Genomic DNA, 18,430 nt, shown 5'->3' on the forward strand with positions numbered 1-18,430 from the left:
AAGAGTCAGATTTGTGGCCAGTCAAGCACTTAGGGAGTTGCTAAACGTTCAAAACCAGCTCTATTCAGCAAACAGCTGCTGCTTTTTTTTCTTCCCTTCTCCTAGATAGCGGTATGGTTTCTTTACTCACTTTATGCTCACCATTTTTATTACATTTATTTTATTTATTTTTTATTAAAATTGCATCGGGGCGATCCAGTAACTTCTCCACTACAAGAGAATCTCTCATTAAGCTTTGGGTAGGGACACCTGACTTTTTTAGGCCTATCTTGTTTGCACTTTTTGGTACTGATTCAAATCACGCTACAGTTAAGACGAAGCAATGATTTCAGCAGGCTTAAGAAAGAAGGAAAAATGTGATAGTTTCCAGATGAGTGTATTATACTAAATTTAACATGCCTTTTGGTACTTAGAATTTCCACTTTTCCCCCTTCCATTTATGTAATTAGAAATCAAGCAGCAGGAAACCGTTCCTACTCCAACCTCAGTTGGGAACAGTATGGTCGCATTCCCATAGAGGGAAACAGGAGACGTGTCCTCACAGGGAGATATTTTGCACAGCTTACGCGGACAGGTTCAAAAATGGGTTTTGAATAATACAACTTTAACTAAACCAAAACAGATACAGGCCCATTATGTGCTAGTTATATATGCATACGTATGTATCTCGACACAAACAACAAGCAAGGCAGCTGTGAAAACCAAAAATATTAAATCCTTACCTCACTTAAAGAGCAGTGACAAAATTTAAATCCTACTTTCTAGAGTAAAATTGTGCAATTTTTCCACACTCGCCCTAGTGATTTTCATATTAATGAGCAAAAACATTTGCTCTGATTATTCTCACTCTAGCAATAAATGACACACTGCGAATGGGTATCTGCAAGCATACCCTCGGAGTTCCAGGGCCAGACGAACCACTTGATCACAGTAGATCATATTAAGCGAGAATTAACTTTAGGAAGCTATATTTGAACAAAAGCAGAGCCTACCAGGGCAGGACAACTCATTACCAGGTACCCCAAATAAAAATGGATCCCATCATCGTGGCCCAAATGACACAGCACTAGCTAAAGCTTTTCCTGCACGTTGACAGTCGTTATATTCGGAGCGTTGCTACCGCTTTTGCGTCTCCTGTTTCTTACCCAGGCTGATGCTCTTCTCTCCAGCTGAACCCACTGGCTTACCAGACTGCTAGCGTCGCAGCACACACACACAGAACTCAATAAAAACACTTTCCAAACCACAGAGGAGCTATGGCTCCAAAGTACATAGTTCAAATTAAAAATTGGGGCCAGATAAAATGATTCAAAATTGGGAAGAAAGCAAGCGATCCTATTTCCAATAAGCTGTTTTGACCTGACTGATGAATGCAGTCCGGCAAGGGAGGAGGTGGAAAAACAAGGACATGCTCAAGCAATGGTCCTGGATGGTATCATGCTTTGACAGTCTCTAATGGTGCTCTGGCATTAAAGCTATTTTATTTCACAAGTCCATTGCTCTAGGCAAGCTCTTCAGCGTCTGTTGACTCTGGGCACAGCTCAACATGCTTCTTCAGTGTGCAAGATCCACACGCAAGTGCCCAGGGGGATGCGGGGGTGCAGGACTGCTGTAGCACCCAGACCAAATCTCAGACCCATTGCTCAGGAAGATGAGGAGTTTCTCAAGCTCTCTGAACTCAGAAGACTGCTCCTCAGTCCATCCCCTTCCTTTTTTGGCATAGTTTAAAAAACAAATATTGCGCAACTTGTTTTCCATTGTGTTTTCCTTTCTGGAGAGGAATTTTTTTGTCACTCTTCCATCTGCCAGCGCTCACCATGCAGCAGAACAAGCTTTCAATAAAGGAAAGCTCCATATCAATCTATACCGTTCCCTTCCTGTCTCCAAGACATGCATTTACATCTCGTGCTACATGGACAATATGCAGCAAGCATGGGAGAAAGAGAAAAGATCCTTGAGAGCCATCTCAATAGCTAGAAAATTGTGCTGAGTAAATAAGCAGTGAAGAAAACCTCTCGAGTCAGGAGAAGAGCACTAGACAACACGCCAACAAGTAATTACACAGACTGGGGCAAACATAAAGTAGAAGGGAGTACTCAGACCAGTGACTTTCCAAGGTAATAAAGAGCTTTAAATATTTGTGACCCATTCCCAGACACTGAAACCTATATGTTCTCCCACAGAAGAAGGGTGAAAACCCAATCAGCCTAAAAGGTAAGCTCAGAGCCAGATGGCATGTGCATCTGTTTAATTTGCCCACTATCCCAGGAACTTTCAAACTTGGGTCACTCCATGACTCAAAGCTACAAGAGACAGCACCGGCTAGCTGCATCAGTCCCACAGTTAGCATTTGCCCTTCTGGATTCTGCCGCTTTGGAGAGGACAAAATTCCAATTTTAAAGGGCAACTGTACAAACAGGACATAGGAGTATTTATATTCCTCTCCAAACACCGGCACAAGCAGCAGGGGTCTAGTGGGTGATTTATGAGGTGGGAATGCTTCTTTGAACTGTATGTTAGATGGGGGTTGCCTTTCCAGAGCGGAGAGGAACATACGACGGCTGTCTTTTCTGAAGAGCACTCACAGTGGATTTTACCCAGGTGGTCACAGCTGCTAGGTACTCAAAACGAAGTCCTCTCCTTCCATTCTCTCTCTCTCTCACTCACATACAAAGTCAACACACCAGAGAAGGCCATCTTTCTTTTATTTTATTTCCCAGAAGAGCTCTTCCTTGCACTTTCCAGACACGATACAAAACAAGCAACAGAACTTTGTTTCATGTACAGAAACAGTTTGTTGGAGTATAAAGAGTTACTGGTGATCGTTACTGAAGAATGTTGGCTTATTCCAGGGGCACTTCAGTATTCCTGAGGAATAATCATTGATTTCTCCTTCCTTCCCACTGGGATAGTCTTAGTCATTAGTCACTGTTCCTGTAAAGCAAGAAGGCTTATATTATTAAAAAGCCATTCGGGTTCCTTACATGGAAGGTGCTGCACGATGTAAAGCAAGCCACTTAGCTTTGTAACATTTCCAGAAGGTAGGCTAACATTTTCATCCTTCGCTAGACTGAGAACTTGAGTACGGAGAAGTTAAGCAGCTATTTTCATACCAGAAGCATGCCATGTTTTCATGCATATAAGCCTCCATTCTGGCAAAACGGGTACTTCAAAAAAACCAAACATTATTGTTCAAGTTAACTACTCGCAGATTGAGTAGAAATCAGATAGAAAGCAAAGCCACAAAGGGCAGGAAGAAAGGCTCCAGTTGCCAAACTTCTTGTGTTGTTGCATATCAATATAATCCACATTGCAATCAAAGCACAGGGTTGCGGGGTTTGGGGTGATAAACAATACAGGCTAAATAACCTGAAAAATATGATACTTTCCATTTTGCAAGGAAACCTTAGGCCACGTAATTCTACCTAATTCATACCGGTTTAAGCCTTGAAATAATTGCTAGATGTTGATTTTAAATTCAGCTGAAATCACAGTGACGTCCACTTGATCAAATTACTTACAAAGCCCTCAGAATCTTATGACCACAAATTAGAACTTCTCTGCACTTTAAGACGTCTCTTGCCCTAGATGAATGGCTCTTGCATTGGTGTTAGTGTTTCGCAATCAACTTACTGACCCAGAGGATGGGCAGCGTGATGATCCAAGTTACAGCTGGAACAGCTGCAAAGTTGCTTTGTAATCTCCTGATTATTTGGTATCGTGAGGGTCCTCTGTCCTCTCTCATTCTCTCTTTGGATTCAGAATTAAGAACTTGATCCTGAAGAATCAAGAATCCGGACTGGATAAAGCCCCGAGTAACCTGGTCTGACCTCATAGCTGACCCCAGTTTGAGGTCAGACTAGATGACCTCCTTGAAGTCCTTTCCAACTTGAGTTATCCTGTGATCCTATGAACTTGACAGGTTCGAAAAGCTAGAAATAATTTCGTTCAAGCTAATCCGTGTTACATTTCTCTCTCTCTCTCTTAATAAAGCTGATTTTCTTGCAGAATCTCACATTTTGACAAGTTCGCATTTGAACAGAAACTCAGTTTTGTAAAGGAAGTCCTATAGAGTTTAGTTACAACAGTATTTTATAGGAAAAAACACAGATGAGTGATAATGCAACAATATTTTCCATGCTCCTAACCAACAGAAATGAAATAATTTTGTTGTAATAACCCTGGAGCCATTATCCATGACACGACATTTTGGAGAGAATTAATGACATTAACCATTAGATGGCTTCATCCGCATCTTCCCTCTCTCAGCATGTTCAGCCTCTTTGTGCCAGAGAAAGCTAGTGGAGACAGTGCACTGGAAACTATTTGTCTAGTCTTGTGCCATGCAGGCAGCTGCGCTTCTTCTGTGAAGTGTCCTTTCAATTACCTCATGCTTCGAAGGACCACCCTTGCTCCAGAGCACAGATTAGTCCTTAATCCAAACAAAATCCTTTCCTAGGCTGACCTGAAAGTCAGTTTTCTGTTGCCCAACATCCCCAGTAACGCGCATCCTTGAATGAATAATGCTTTCTCAGAACACGTGAACAGGGCATTTACCATTCACATGAAGCCACAGACATGTCATTTCAGATTCTTTTTGGAGACATAAATCGGAGGAATACCCTCAGGATGGTGTGGAAAGCTAACACGTTTCGATGTTAACAAATCTGGCCAGAAGAGTCATGCACAGACTTCTGATTCTGGGCTGTAGCTGGCAACATTCTATCAGCTGCATCTAAGTCACAGTTTCTCTACATTGCTATCCAAAATATTTTATCCTGAAGTTGTTGTTCAAGAATCTTGTTATTGTTTCCCTTTCTTTACAGGCAGCTGAGGACACTATTTGTAAACAGGTATGTCTGGTAGGGCTGCAGAAGGCTGGCAAAAGCTCATCTGCCAGTAAATCTAAGGAGGACCGGACTCAACTTACAGCTCTAAATGCACCCGGAAAAAGCCTATAAACACCTTCAGGCCTCCTTCATTAGGCAGACGAGCAATACAGGAGCAATTTTTGCATTCTGTGTACTTGTCATGAAAAGCTCCTAGCAGAACATTTTACCTCAGTACTTTCTGAAGTGCTAAAATAACTATAAATATGTCCTGGCGGATGCCTCTCCACCGGTATCAGTGAAATGCTTTTAGCAGTATGGCTTTGTGGATCCAAAATATGCACGCGCGCCCCTTTTTTTTTTTTTCCAGATGCCACAATCATAAATTACCATAAGAATAGCCCCAACTTTTACATGTGAAGAAATAAAGAATATTAATGGAGTCAGTTTGTGGACTTAGTGCACGGTAGGCAGTTTGCAAGTGCACAAATGGTTCCTACTAATTAATATATTTCTAAATATTTTATCTCAGCATGGTCAGTGATAATACTGACTTCATTTAAGTTATCCTCTTCAAAACTATTTAAAGTGTACAATTTCTTCAGACTAATTATTGCATTACTATCCAGCAAACAAGCCACAAAACTTACAAGAGATTTGTGTTTTCATGTTGAAAAAAAAAAAAAAAACCCACAGAAGATTAAAGATCTAAAGTGCTTCCACGGGCAGATCTACCTGACGTGCCTGACGTGACTGTCAGTTTCTTCCTAGCTCATCTCTTTCAAAGTCTGAAGACAGAATCTTACCGTTAGTTTAGTTTTTCAGCTTTCTATTCTATTCTATTTTTCTAACATGTATTTTTATTATATGTGTTTTCAGGTTGTGGGGAAACCTACCTGCAGGATCTGCTAAACAAATTCTATGTATTCAGTCTTATAAGTTTACTGCTACACACACCAGACATTAAAAATTTCTAAAGAGCAGAGGAACCACTCCTGCTTCAGCAACACAAGTTTCTTCTTACTGGTGCTCTTTTGGGAAAGGCAGAGGAATATCCATTTAAATGGTGTCTAGATGCACCCTTTAATGCTAACTTCTAAACAGTTACCAATTAATAGTAACCAGCACTGATACTTACTTTTACAAATTTACCATGGAGAAGATATGGAGACTGGAAGTCATGTTGACAATTGGAATAAGCCATTCCTAACCCCATCCCTGACCCAAAAGCGATAGGCCATGTCTTTCCTGTGGGGGAAGGCAAGCAGAGAGGAAAAGGTAAAGTCAAGAAAAGCTGTTCGTTTCACATAACAGTGATAGCACTGTTAAATAAGCACCAAGAAAGAATATATTACTGGAAGATGCCTATTAGGCATTTTCAAGTCTACAAGTCCTAAAATCAGCTAAAAACCAGACTGCTTCAGAAGAACAACAAGAGTAACCATGAGTAAGACGCCATATTTAGAATTTAATGGAGAGCAATCTCTGAATTCAAGATATTACTGAAAATTATTCTGTTACCAAAGCGTAACTGAAAAAGAATTTAGATCAGCTTTAAAACCCTGGCAAGATTGGCATAAACTGATGTCTAGACACATGGCTCCAGTAATTTGGCTCAGGGTTTCCTGCAATTCCAGAATTTGAGCTGAGCACAGTAGGAGCTTAGAGAGATGCCGCATGCAACAACCTTGTTACGCAACAGTTAAAAGTTCAGGTAACTCCATTCCAACTGAAAAGACATGAACAATAATGAAAAAATTGGTCTAACATGCTGATTAAGTTTTACATGCCTCAAAGATTTCTTGATTTTAAACTGCACCTACAACAGGCAGAAATTAGGAAACCAGGCAGCCAAGATTACTGCAGTATACTTACTTTTGAAGAAAATGACTGAGAAAACAATTCCTAATCCAAATCCAGCACCTGTAAGGAGAAACACAATGGAGTGAGGACTAAGATAATGCAGAGCAATGGAAAATTATTTAGTTCTTTACAGTAATTCTTTGTTCCAACTCAGGAATATCAGACTACATGTTATTTCAGCACAGCAAACAAAAATGTTCTTAAATAGCAATTCTGCAAAAAGTAATTCTTAAGTAACTGTAAGCAGCTAATTCAGATTAGAATCCCAACATACACAAGAACATTATCAGAAGGATTTGGGAAACAAACCAGACTCCCATCCCAGGGAAAGTTACTGAATTTCTGTCACCATCCACAATGTGGAATTAAGATTTATTTGGCTCATTGTCAGCAAATGAAAAACTCTTAAATGAAAACTTATTGTGTCCTTGAGCTTTAGATTGTGCAGATTAATATCTTATTGTATTTCGTTTATCTCACTACTTTAACTACTTCAGTGTGTGTCCTGAGGGCAGCAAAACTTTGATGCTTTGTGTTACCCTATACCTTGCAAAAGAAAGCTCCAGGCTGCTTATCTTCCACATCCACAACATTCATTATGGAGCATATTTAAACACATTAGGAAGAAATGACTTTTCACATCCTTATACTATATATAGAAACAACTGCAACAGTTGAAAAAAATTTCTCCGAGCACCATTAAAGAACTCAGCTGGCATATTTAAAAATAATTTTTGCTTTCCTTGGAAGGTGCGCTTATGATTTTTTGCAAGAAGTCAGGCAAGTCTGCAAAACTCCTCTCACAACCCCATAAATATAACAGTGAAAACTTTGAGCTCAGTGGGTAAATTCTACCTTTAGTTATATCCACTAAAGACAAGAATTTTAGATAAGGCGCAGAAGTATAAAAGTTTAAAAAAGGAAAAAAAAAAAAAAATCAGCCATGCATATGCTCATTAAAAATATACCTAACAGTTTCAGGTTTATTTTGCAGCAAACACATCCTGTTACGGGCTTCAATTCTTTCCTTTCAATACAAGAAATCTAAGTATAATGAGTTTTATTAATTAAAAGACATACTTTTTTTTTTTTTTTAACTATTCCTAAAATTATGTGATCCTTATTTAAGCTCCTGTTGAATGCATTACTAAGTGGGTTGAGTCCAGAACAACGCCAAAGAATCCTATACCCTCTTGGCGTATAGGAGTACATTTAAGTTTCCTTCTGCTCTTTAAACCTTTTTCCCTGCAAAAAATATACTAACGATAGCTGCTATTGAGGCACAGATTATTGAAACAATACTCACCGCACTACCTAGTAAATAACTAAGCACCTCACACTTCTCATTGATTAAAAAAAACTCAAATATTAGAAGAGAGATGACCCAACAGATGATCTGAGCAAACCCCCTTATGTTTACTCTCCTGTTAGGACTTCGCTACCCCTATTTACCAAGAGCTGGAAATCAGAGTTGCTTTTGAAAACTCTTTTCATTTTACTACAGATTTTCAATTGTGCCAGAGGTAACTACTTTACCAGGTCATTACAACTTGGAGTAGGCTTACAAAACATGCAACTGCAGGGAAGAACTCTGACCGCCTGCCAAGTGGTCCTGACATAACTCCCCCAGACATTTTAGAAACCCAGCATTTTGCAGAAGGTCAGGTTTTCACTCTAATCATTTGCACAGCTAAGGGAAAGTCTCAGTTCGTCCGATGTCTGGTCAGAGCTTCAGGCTTTTCCTGCATTTCAGACAGTAAGAGATACACTCCTTGGAGCATCTCGTATAAACAGCTAACTACTCATACCGTGTCACTGACCGGCATTTATATGCAGGCTGGAAGAGACATCATGCATTACTAAGAGCAGCAGTTCATCCGTGCTAATTCCTCCACTCCCCCTCCCCAAGTAGAGCCTTCCTTCTGTACCTTTGCTATAATACAGCTGGTGCTGGCTCTCGCAGAATGTTTATGCTATTAAGGATAATTACTATCTCCAAGAATTCATCCAACGGACAACTGTTTGGCCCCCTGACCCGACTCCCTCTGCCAGTCTTTTCCTACAAGACGTAGTTATGCTGCCTTTTTCTTTGGGGCTGTTGTACTGTAGGTCTGAAAAGGACTTTCTGGAGGTAATTACTTTCCGTGCAGACAGCACTAGGCGTTGTTTGAACTGCCCGGTTCAGCAGGCCTGTCGCGCAGTGAGTGATACCGGTCCTACGCTTCCTGTCCAAGGAAAGATCCCCTCTGCCAATCCAAACAGTTTAGCTAATCAATGAGAAATGATTTACAGGATGACAAATTCTGCATCATCTCCATGCAGAGCCCAGGCAGTTTCTAATGTCACCACATTTTCCACGTTACCAGTCAAACCCACATTCTTCTTACCACAGTGATGGTAAACTGCTTACTTTCTTGTCTTAAGAAAAGTCTGCACTAAGGAAGCAGCTATAGTTAATGCAGTTTCTTTCCATCTACGTCCAGAAATCTTCATTATCTTGTATTCTCTTCACCTCCTTCAGATGCTCTCTCCCATTACACCCCGTTTGTAAGGGCTCCACACAGATGCCATCAATGCTGCTTCCTCTTGGCCACGGGGGAAGCTACAGGATATACTTAAAGGTGAAAAATTTACTATTTCTGCCAACTGCAATTCAGCCTAAGCCTAAACCAAAACTTAGGTCTTCCTCCACACTAATACCCAACACCACTGTTAAGCAGATGTGGCCCAGCGTGACTGACTTGTTAAGACAGAATGGTCTTTCCTAAGAAAGCTTTTCTCTGAAGTAGCGATAAGCCTGGTTCTAGGGAAGGGATTCTTCTTTTTCATGAAAATACACAGCGTCCATTTTAAGGCTATCACTGCACCCTCTTCCAGCAGAAGGGGAGTACGGTGGCTGGTTAGTTTAAGAAGATGATAGTAAGGTATCTAGGGCCTTGCTTTAAGTAATGAAAATGCTGCAGAGCAGTAAAGGAGGAGATCTGACAGCTAGTGGTTTTTTGCTTTCTGTACAAGAAGGCGACTTGAGAAACGAAGCCAAAAAAGTACCTTAACTTCCCTATCCCAAAGGCAGTTCAGCTCACTCCTTTTCTTACTGAGGAACAGACTACAGTCTACACTGAAAACTGTTGCTGCTCGCAACACCCAATCAACAAGAAATGCTCAGATCTGCCCCCTCACGTCAGCCGGTGCATAGACAGCATTTGCTCTTTTCTGCTTGGTTTTAACGTTTAAGCATCGGTTTTAACTTAAGACCAGAAGCTTTAGCTACATTTAATTTCTTAGCCCATCTGGTTAAGAACCTATTTCTGTGGATAATTCGTCACTCATCTTCATTCCACTAGAACGTATTTGTGGTTATGTGGTCATTTCCTCTGTCTCCAGGACCAAGGGGGAGCGAAACCATCTTGTCTTGGAAGCAAAGTAACACGTTTCGCTTTAATTCTAGATAAAGTTACAGCAGAGATAAACAATAGCAGAGCTGTTGATGAGTTTTACAGATTTAAGTTCTCACATGCTCAATTTCCTTTTAAAGAGGCAACATGTTGCTTCAAAGAGCCTCCCACCTGACCAGGGGACCCTCAGACTGCAGCTGTTTCTACTAAAGATCAGCACCTCTAGGCCAGGCTTTAACTTCATAACAATAAAACATGAAAGGTTTATCTTACAATAAAAACAAACGAACATGGAAAAGCTACGGGCTTGATCCACGCCGGGCACATTTTCCCTCCTTTTCTTGCATGACAGACTCTTTGGAGGAAAAGGCCACAGGAAAGTGTATAATGCATTTTTCACCTCCTCTGACAGTTTAAAATGTTTAACTAGAAAAACAGTCTCTTCCACTCTACATCTATCACTTCAGCTTAAACTCATTTACAGTCAGTGTCAACAGGCGACAGGACAGTTCTGTGGACATCTTACTCCCGCTCCCCAGTAAGCGTCCCGGCCGTACGGACCAGCACAGCCACACGGAATTGGTATTAGGCAGAAAGCCCAGTCTCCAAAATTTTTTCGTTCTACTTTTTTGGCTCGTACACCTTCCAAGAAAAACGTCACAGTACCTCAAATCAATCTAACGCACAGAAGAGCACGCGCCATATACCCAACAGGACATCATAAAAGTGTCTCGGAGAGAAACACAAATCTTCAGGATGGGCTCCTGCCCCACAAGAACATCTGGGAAAAGCTTTTTCTATAAATTTAATCAACAGTCCCTCCAACAGCGATACTACACGGTTCTTTCCTAGGCTACCCAAGTAGCTATGGACTGAAGCAGCTATTAAGACCGCCACACCTAGATACACTTTTCTTTAATAGCTTGAAATTTAAAACAGAAGGATTAAAGTATGCTCATTGACATCTGGCAAAGGTGTTGCTGTTACTATAGCAGCTGGAAGTTTTTCAATTAGTTAATCTGATGACAAAAAGAAAACTATTATTTTCCTCTGCCATTCCTTACACACAAATACAAAACAGAGAGCTTCAGCCTCCTCTCCTTCAGGTCCTGTTATTTTACAATTAAAAGAACTAAATGATTGAAATAAAATGAAGAAGGAGCTCCTGGAAGATGGCTTCTTGTTCTAAGAAAATAGCAACCACTCTGTACAGACAAGACTCTCTAAAATAGGTCATGGACTTGTCCCAACAGAGAAGATTTCTTCCCAACTGGAAAGGGAACTTCCATTAGGATCAAGAAAATCTATCGAGCTGGGCTAGCTTCTCTCTGGGGACAGTGACAGCAACAGCTTCAAGGTCCAACAGCAGATCTCATCCACGGGCCTGATGCACTGGAAGTTTCAAATGAGCATCAGCTCAGTCTGACACTAAAATTTGCTTTAGGTAAGGAAATACCCAAGAAAATTTGACATCTTCAAAGCAAACAAAAAAGGCAAGCAACTCTCAAAACTATATTCTCCCTCCTGTTGCAGGGTGTCCCGTCCTGCCCCCCTCCAATCCCACTTTGACAAGATACACAGATAATGGTTCTGCAAAAACAGGGAGGAGAGCCTTCTTCATACACCAGGGCCCTTATAGGGCAGCACTTAGCACCAGATAGAAATCCGAGACCATGACATCACTTATTTACAGAGAGAATTAATTTTAAGCAGACTCTTAGCAAGGTCTTTCATGGCAGGAATCAGATTTTCTTCAAACACCAACTTTGAAGCTTTCATTCTCATCTCCCCTGTTGTGTGGATTGTTTACATAGCAGACAGAAAAATGAGCAAGGACACTAGAAGAAAACATCATGAAACTATATACCAAGCACTCGAGGAAGGGGCAGGAAAAAAGCGTGTTTTGTTTTCTTCCAGCATTTGACTGTAGTAACACAGAATACTTGGAACGGCAGAATATAAATATCCAAATACCATTATAATACAAAAATCCCGACATGCTTTCGGGGGCGCTTTCACCCTTCAGCACTCCTGCAGTTCAACCTTCGAGAAACATCAGCACTTTTGCACATGGACACGCAGCCGTGGGAAGTACGGCTGTTAGCCCAAGCGGTCACAGTGAGAGTCTCATAGCCGGACCAGAAACTTTTCATCCTCACACCGGTGAATGAGCTGGTGAGATGAGAGGGCACACGCGTTTCCTCCCTCTTTTAAAAGGGGAAGGGGAGGAGAGTGGAAGCTGCTCATTGAATAGACAGCACAACAAAGGATCTCATCAGTATCGCATCAAGCTTTTAGACAAAATCAGGGTTGCACTCGCTTTAGAAGCACATATGTAAGAAATCAGCAAGATACTCATAATATGGAAAACACACCTCTGACAGAAAACTCCATCTTGTCTTAATAATAAGCAATAAAATATTCCACTAATGAAAACAATAGCATTGCTAAAAAGAAAAGTTTTGCTGTAGTGAACATATCCACATTTAGGGCTTTTGCAAGCCTAACTATGAGGGTTGGCAATCATGCTTCTTCACACTCAACCAATGTAGGTTGACCATTACTGACGTCTACTGGCCCAGTAAGAAAGAGGCAATTTAGAGCAAGAAGTGTTACAGTGGCATCTCACTAGCAGAAATGCTAAGGAAAGGAGCCTGACCCTTCTCAAATCTCTCGCTATCAATTTATTATCGTCAAGGATGTGACAGCAGCCCTGAAAGGATTTTCCTCAGAGAACTAAATCTGACATAACAAAGAACAAAGAGTTGTTCCCACCTACTGCTGTAACATCTGAAGGACCAAACGAGTGGCTTAGGATATCACTTGGCTAGAGTCCCCTTCCTCTGTCACCGTGTGCCACCTCCCAACGAAGGCACAGCAGGCACCTTACCAATGCACTAATGCAGAGGACAAGGAAGTCAGCGCACTTTGGATTCAGTTCCAGCAGAGGAGATCTTGCGTACTCTGGGGTTTTAAATAGCTGCACTATCAGACGGATGTCACAGGTCTCCTCCTTTCAGGTTTTCTTGCACACCAGAAGTATTGCCAAGGGCAGGCTGGAACAAGGGGCGAGCAGGGCTTCTCCCAGCGTCGCTCGCAGCTTCGGTTAGCGAGCTGATCGGATGCATCTAGGCCGGGCAGAGTTTCCTGACTCAGTCGGATGGCCAGCCAAGAGGAACAGCAGGACACAGTGCAGTTAGGAGAAGAGAGACCTGGATTCCTAAAGATTTTCCTGTCTTTTTCTTCCAAAAGAAGATAATAGCCCCTTAATTTGTAGACGGTCATTGTATTCTGAACTCTGCTAACAACGTAACTAAATATTGCTGTTAGATTTTTGACTAAAAGCCTATTCTCGGAACAGCACTTGTCCACCTCTTCCAAATAAAACATTTTTGCGTTGGCTGTATTGCCTCCCTGCACAGCCTAAGCCATAACCAGTTAATATTTACACTACTTGTTCTGCTACAAGATACAACTAGTAGAACTGGATCTTCTCCCGTATGACAAAGAAAAATAACTTGGGGTTACAAACAAAGCTCACGTAACAACACAGTCGTGTGCTCACATAATATTTGTGTTCACCAGTATTAAAAACAAAATCCCAAATGAAGAACAAGTCTTTTGACCTGGTAGCTAAGATTGGATGGCCACATTACAATGGCCAAGCAAAAAAAATCACTTCAAAACAGGAATGTCAGGATTTTTCTATATTTAGAGAAAGTCTAATCCAGTTTTCAGAAAGTATAATCAAGTTTTATCATTATATAGACTGACTTTATCCTATTCATAACCATGTGAAGGATTATTTAAAAATACTGACATTGCAATCCATACAATGATTCTTTCTGAAATGTCCAATCTGTGGAATGACACAAACAATACAATTTTGCCCTTGCCATTAACAGAAACAGCTATTCAAGCAGGCCAGATGATGAGAGCCAGAAGAAATCGTGTAACAGTTGCAGGAGAATTGAAAGTGCCCTTTTCTCTTAAAAAATTCCTATTAAATGGAAATTAAAAGCGTTTTATTTTCAGATGTCAAAACAGAGGATTAGAGGGAAACAAACATTAGTACACTGGGTTATCTACAAGCTTCCAGGCTGAATTTTGGTCACAGACATACATCAAAACATTTGTCTCCTGCAAAAAAAAAAACAAACCCAAAACCAAAAACCAAACTTCAGCACAGCAACTTTACACACAAGCCAAGAAGCAAACAGCTTTCCTAGGATTACCTTTCAGTATCAGGTAAATTACAGTGTTCAACTCATTTAAAACTATAACAGTTTCAAAACAAACCAAGACACACAGGCACACAAATCTCCCCCCCCTTACAGACATACTCTTTATTGCCTCCCTGTTCCCTGGAAACGGCACATAATAATAATTTGTCCAAAATTATAGCCTCGCAGAGAAAAAAAACAACTCTGTCAGTCCTTCATGACTAATTGTCTTTCCAAATAAACAGGCATGAACTATCAATCAGTTAAACAAACAAGCAAACCCTTTAAACAGGGTTTGAAGCTGGCAGGATGGAAGAAGACTACAACACTATTGAGTTCCCCGTCTCTTCTCTGCAGAGCTCTACTGATAAAAAGGAAGAAATGGTTGTGAAGGCTGGAGAGGACACAGGAGTTTATAAAGCTTTGCAAGCTGGGAAGAAAAAGAAAGCCACTGTAGTTTGATTCTCCTTCCCCACACAGGAAAAACAACTTTTCTGATGGGCAAGGAAAATCAGTGTTGGGAAGAAAGACAGAACAGAAAGTTAAATTATTTAAATGACGGCTTGGGTGAAAAGTCTTGAGAACGGTGCAAAGCCAGAGCCAGCGGGATCTGGATCAGAGTAACTGCCTGGTCAGCCAAGAAAGCACAACCCGGCCCACTATACAAAACACTGTGGTAACAGCTGGATTTAGAAAGGGAAGGGGAACAAAAATATCTAGACCCATCCTCATCATTAGCAAAACAAATAAATGTCAGTCCTAATAAAAAGGAGGGGAGCACATAAACCCCATGTAACAATGTTTTGATGTTTTGTGCAAGCATACAGAGGTTTACAGTGCTTAACTCTTTGAAATAAAATACTGTCTTAACAACGCCTGGCAACGTACTCTGTTTTGAACCAACAGGAAAGAGTTTTAATATAAATTACAAGATGCACACAGGTAGTGACCAAGAGGTCAAAAATAGAACACAGCATTTCAAAAGATGTAACATAAGATAAATATTTAATTTGGACATTTTAGTGGCAGGAGATGAAGTTTCTTCCAGGAACTTGATCTTCAACTAAAACTCCAAACTACAAACAACAGAATCAACTACAAATACACTGGCTTATGCAACTGTAGTGGAAAGCCTGACAGACTAATGCAAGATAGGACAGGCTGCATAGCCCCCAGCTATTATTTAAAAACATACTATTGCTAATAAAGTCATCCTGATAGCTGCTACCTCCCCTTCTCACTCTCGTCTGTTTCCCATGTCCCTCCAGCCCTCAAAAACCAATCCACAGGAGTTATCTCTCTTTACAGTTCTCCCAGACACTGGAAAACTGTCACGCATGCAAGGCTTCGGAAATTCAGTGCTTTCCTTCATTCACAGGGTCTGGCATGGGAAAACACAGGGCTAATCACAATGTTGGTTTTTTCCCCAGCCGTTGGCTGGAAAGATCTCTCTTGCAATAGCGCTCAGGAAGGATGTAAAGGAACGTACGGGAAGGAAACGGTGGCCACCAAAAGGAAAAGTCCGACAAAGAAGCGAGGATTTGGTAAACTTCTATATCCCACATAACAAGCAACAAAATTCTCAAGTAAAAAAGTTTATTTTCTTTCTTTCTTTCCAGTATAACAACCATCCTTGATAGTTTATTGGAAACTCCAGCAAACTTTCTAGCAATATTACACAAACAATCATCACAACCACACAGGTTTTTAAAGTCCCTGCAGAGAAAACAATCATTTCCACTGAGGTAGTTTGAGAAGTTTGCGTTATCAGTGCTCAGTTACCAGTTTGCACAGCTAGGCCACCGACCGATTCACTTCACATTTAAAGGCCATCATCATCTTCAGTCACAAACTACCAGAGTATGAAGCAACTTCTGGGTTGTTCTGACTTCCAAAGTTCATCCCGAGTCATTTGTTGTTAATGCCATGGAGGAGGTTGCCAGCACAGACGCTTCAGTAACTGGATGCAGCCCATGTGCCCCTTTTAGGCAACCTAATGAAAAACCCGAGTTTTACAGAGACCTCTACTCAATGCCATCATGAAGCCAACACTGGGAATCCTTGGTCTAGAGCACCAGTGCAGAAAGTCTAAGCACATTTTCTTTCTTCTGTTGCCACTTTAGTATGGAAGAAAACATGAAATTAAAACGAAAGGCCTGCTGAAGAGACATGCTGCATCATAATCAACCCTGTATCCACTTCTTTCAGCCTCCCAGAGAGCCTTTCCACATACAGGATTTCTACATGTACTTGTACAGCTGCAGCATGGAACAAGTTCTTGTTTATAATTTCAAATACTTAATATTTTATGATAAAGCAACCAATGCTATGGAAACATAAACATATCTGGATATGTTTGTCAGACAAACCTGAATAGAATTTCATAAGGCAAAACACTGCTCTGGAGCACTTGACACTTTTCAAAGGCCTGTTATAAACAATGGAAGTTTCAGTTTACTTAAAATTATTAAACATCTTTTCTAATGGAAAAGTATTAGGCAACTAAAACCCCGAGTTCCTCGTCAGCTTTCAAGCATAAGGCCACTACAGCAACAAGAAATAAACATTCACATTTCTCAGATCTTATTTATGGTTCTAAAAGAGACTCCTGCACCAACATGGAACGCATACCTTTCGTGTCAGATACACCACTTCTTGCTCTATACATTGCATTTAAAGATTTGCTTTGGTATACACAGACTTCAAAAAGCCACAACCTCTGCCTGGTCGATTTGCCAGCCTGTCACACGAAGAGCACTGTACTGCGTATACTTAATTACAATCACTCATAAAACTCACAGTTCTAAGTGAAATGTTATGAATGGTTTGTGGCAGATCTGAAGCATTGCAGGCATGTGCATAGTCCTAACTTTAAGGGCAAAAAAGCATGGAAAAAATCAACAGAACTGTTTCCCTGCTTCAAGAAAAGGCACAAGTGCCTGCAGGGTTGGGACACCGGACGGAAAGCTTCTCAATGTCAAACTGCGTACACTATACTAAGTAACACATGCCAAAGCTATCAGCGTGTCACGCTGCCTATTGCTTTTAATAAACACAGCCCACCTCGTACACTGAGTGATGTGAACAGCTCTGCAGAAACAGATTTCGAAAACCAAGCCGTCGTCATAGCGAAACTAAAGGCGGGCAAGGTCGTGGCACTGAAGGACCCGGTTATGCCTACCCGGGGCCCATTCATTCGGGGCAGCAGGCGTCCCGCGGGCCGCGGAGCTCAGCGCGGAGGGAGATTTCCCACGGAAACCTCTCATCTCCAACCGAGGGAATAACCAGAGGCCAAAACTGACCCTCCGCTACCGGATCGCGGGTAAGACGGGGCCGGGCCGGGGAGAAGAGCCCGGGGCGGCCGCGGAAGAGGGCCCGGCGGGGGTCCGCGGCCAAGGTCACCTTGCCAGGCCCGGGGCCGCCCGGCTCCCTCCCGCCGCGCCGGTCCCCGACCCCCGGGGGCAGCGCTGCCCTGCGCTGACGGCTGAGCCGCAGGACGGCCCGCCGCCCCGCCCGGGCCCACAGCGCGGCGAGGCCGCCGCCGACCTAGGCCGGGTCCGGAGCGGCGCGGGGGCACCGGGCCTCACAGGGCCCTTCCTCGCCGGGCCCGGCCGCGCCGCGGGGCCGGGCGGACGCCGGCCCTCCCAGCCCCGGGGGCGCCCGGCCGGCCGCCACCGCTCCTCCCCGGGTCCTCCCCCTCCGCCCTGTGCTCCCCGCCCTTACCCAGCTTGACGGCGGAGTCCGCCAGACACCGGTCCCACTTCCTGCCCAGCTCGCCCTCCGACGCCATCTTGGCCGTCCCCTCCCGCCTCAGGCCGTGCCCTCGCCTCCTCCCCCGCGCAACTCTCGCGAGATCTGCCGGTGCGGGAAGGCCGTAGCGCGCCAGATATCGCGAGATTTCCTGCCGGCCCAGCCCGGCCGCCGTTGTCAAGGTTACCGGCGGGAGGGCGCGATGGCCGCCGCGCTCGACCTTGGGCGCAGCCCAAAACCCAGCTCTTCCCCGTAGGACCCGGCCCACCACAGCCCCAGCCCTTCCTGGGCCCCATTTCTTCAGCCAGGGCTCCCGCCGTCTCCTTGTGAGGCCTCGTATCCCTCAGCCTAAGGCAGGATCCCCATCCTC

The 18,430-nt window shown here is 42.7% G+C and overlaps 1 protein-coding gene across 1 annotated transcript; it reads right to left on the bottom strand.

Moving 5' to 3' along the window:
• Positions 1-2,688: 2,688 nt before the first annotated feature.
• MICOS10 (mitochondrial contact site and cristae organizing system subunit 10) lies at positions 2,689-18,132 on the bottom strand. The gene is made up of 4 exons (XM_082328869.1): positions 18,034-18,132; positions 6,705-6,752; positions 5,968-6,077; positions 2,689-2,934 (listed from the first exon to the last, which is right to left on the bottom strand). The coding sequence occupies exons 1-4, from the start codon at positions 18,098-18,100 to the stop codon at positions 2,926-2,928; spliced, it is 234 nt and encodes a 77-aa protein (XP_082184995.1). The 5' UTR covers positions 18,101-18,132; the 3' UTR covers positions 2,689-2,925.
• Between the last annotated feature and the right edge of the window lie 298 nt (positions 18,133-18,430).

This window comes from Platalea leucorodia (genome assembly GCF_965183815.1).
Source record: "Platalea leucorodia genome assembly, chromosome: 17".
Lineage (NCBI taxonomy): Eukaryota > Metazoa > Chordata > Aves > Pelecaniformes > Threskiornithidae > Platalea > Platalea leucorodia.

Excerpts from the sequence above, each read along its gene's own strand:
- MICOS10 (XM_082328869.1), bottom strand. The coding sequence starts at position 18,100 with ATGGCGTCGGAGGGCGAGCTGGGCAGGAAGTGGGACCGGTGTCTGGCG. Across the intron at positions 6,753-18,033 it reads GGACTCCGCCGTCAAGCTGG|GTGCTGGATTTGGATTAGGA; the intron begins GTAAGGGCGGGG and ends TTCTCCTTACAG. Across the intron at positions 6,078-6,704 it reads CTCAGTCATTTTCTTCAAAA|GAAAGACATGGCCTATCGCT; the intron begins GTAAGTATACTG and ends CTTCCCCCACAG.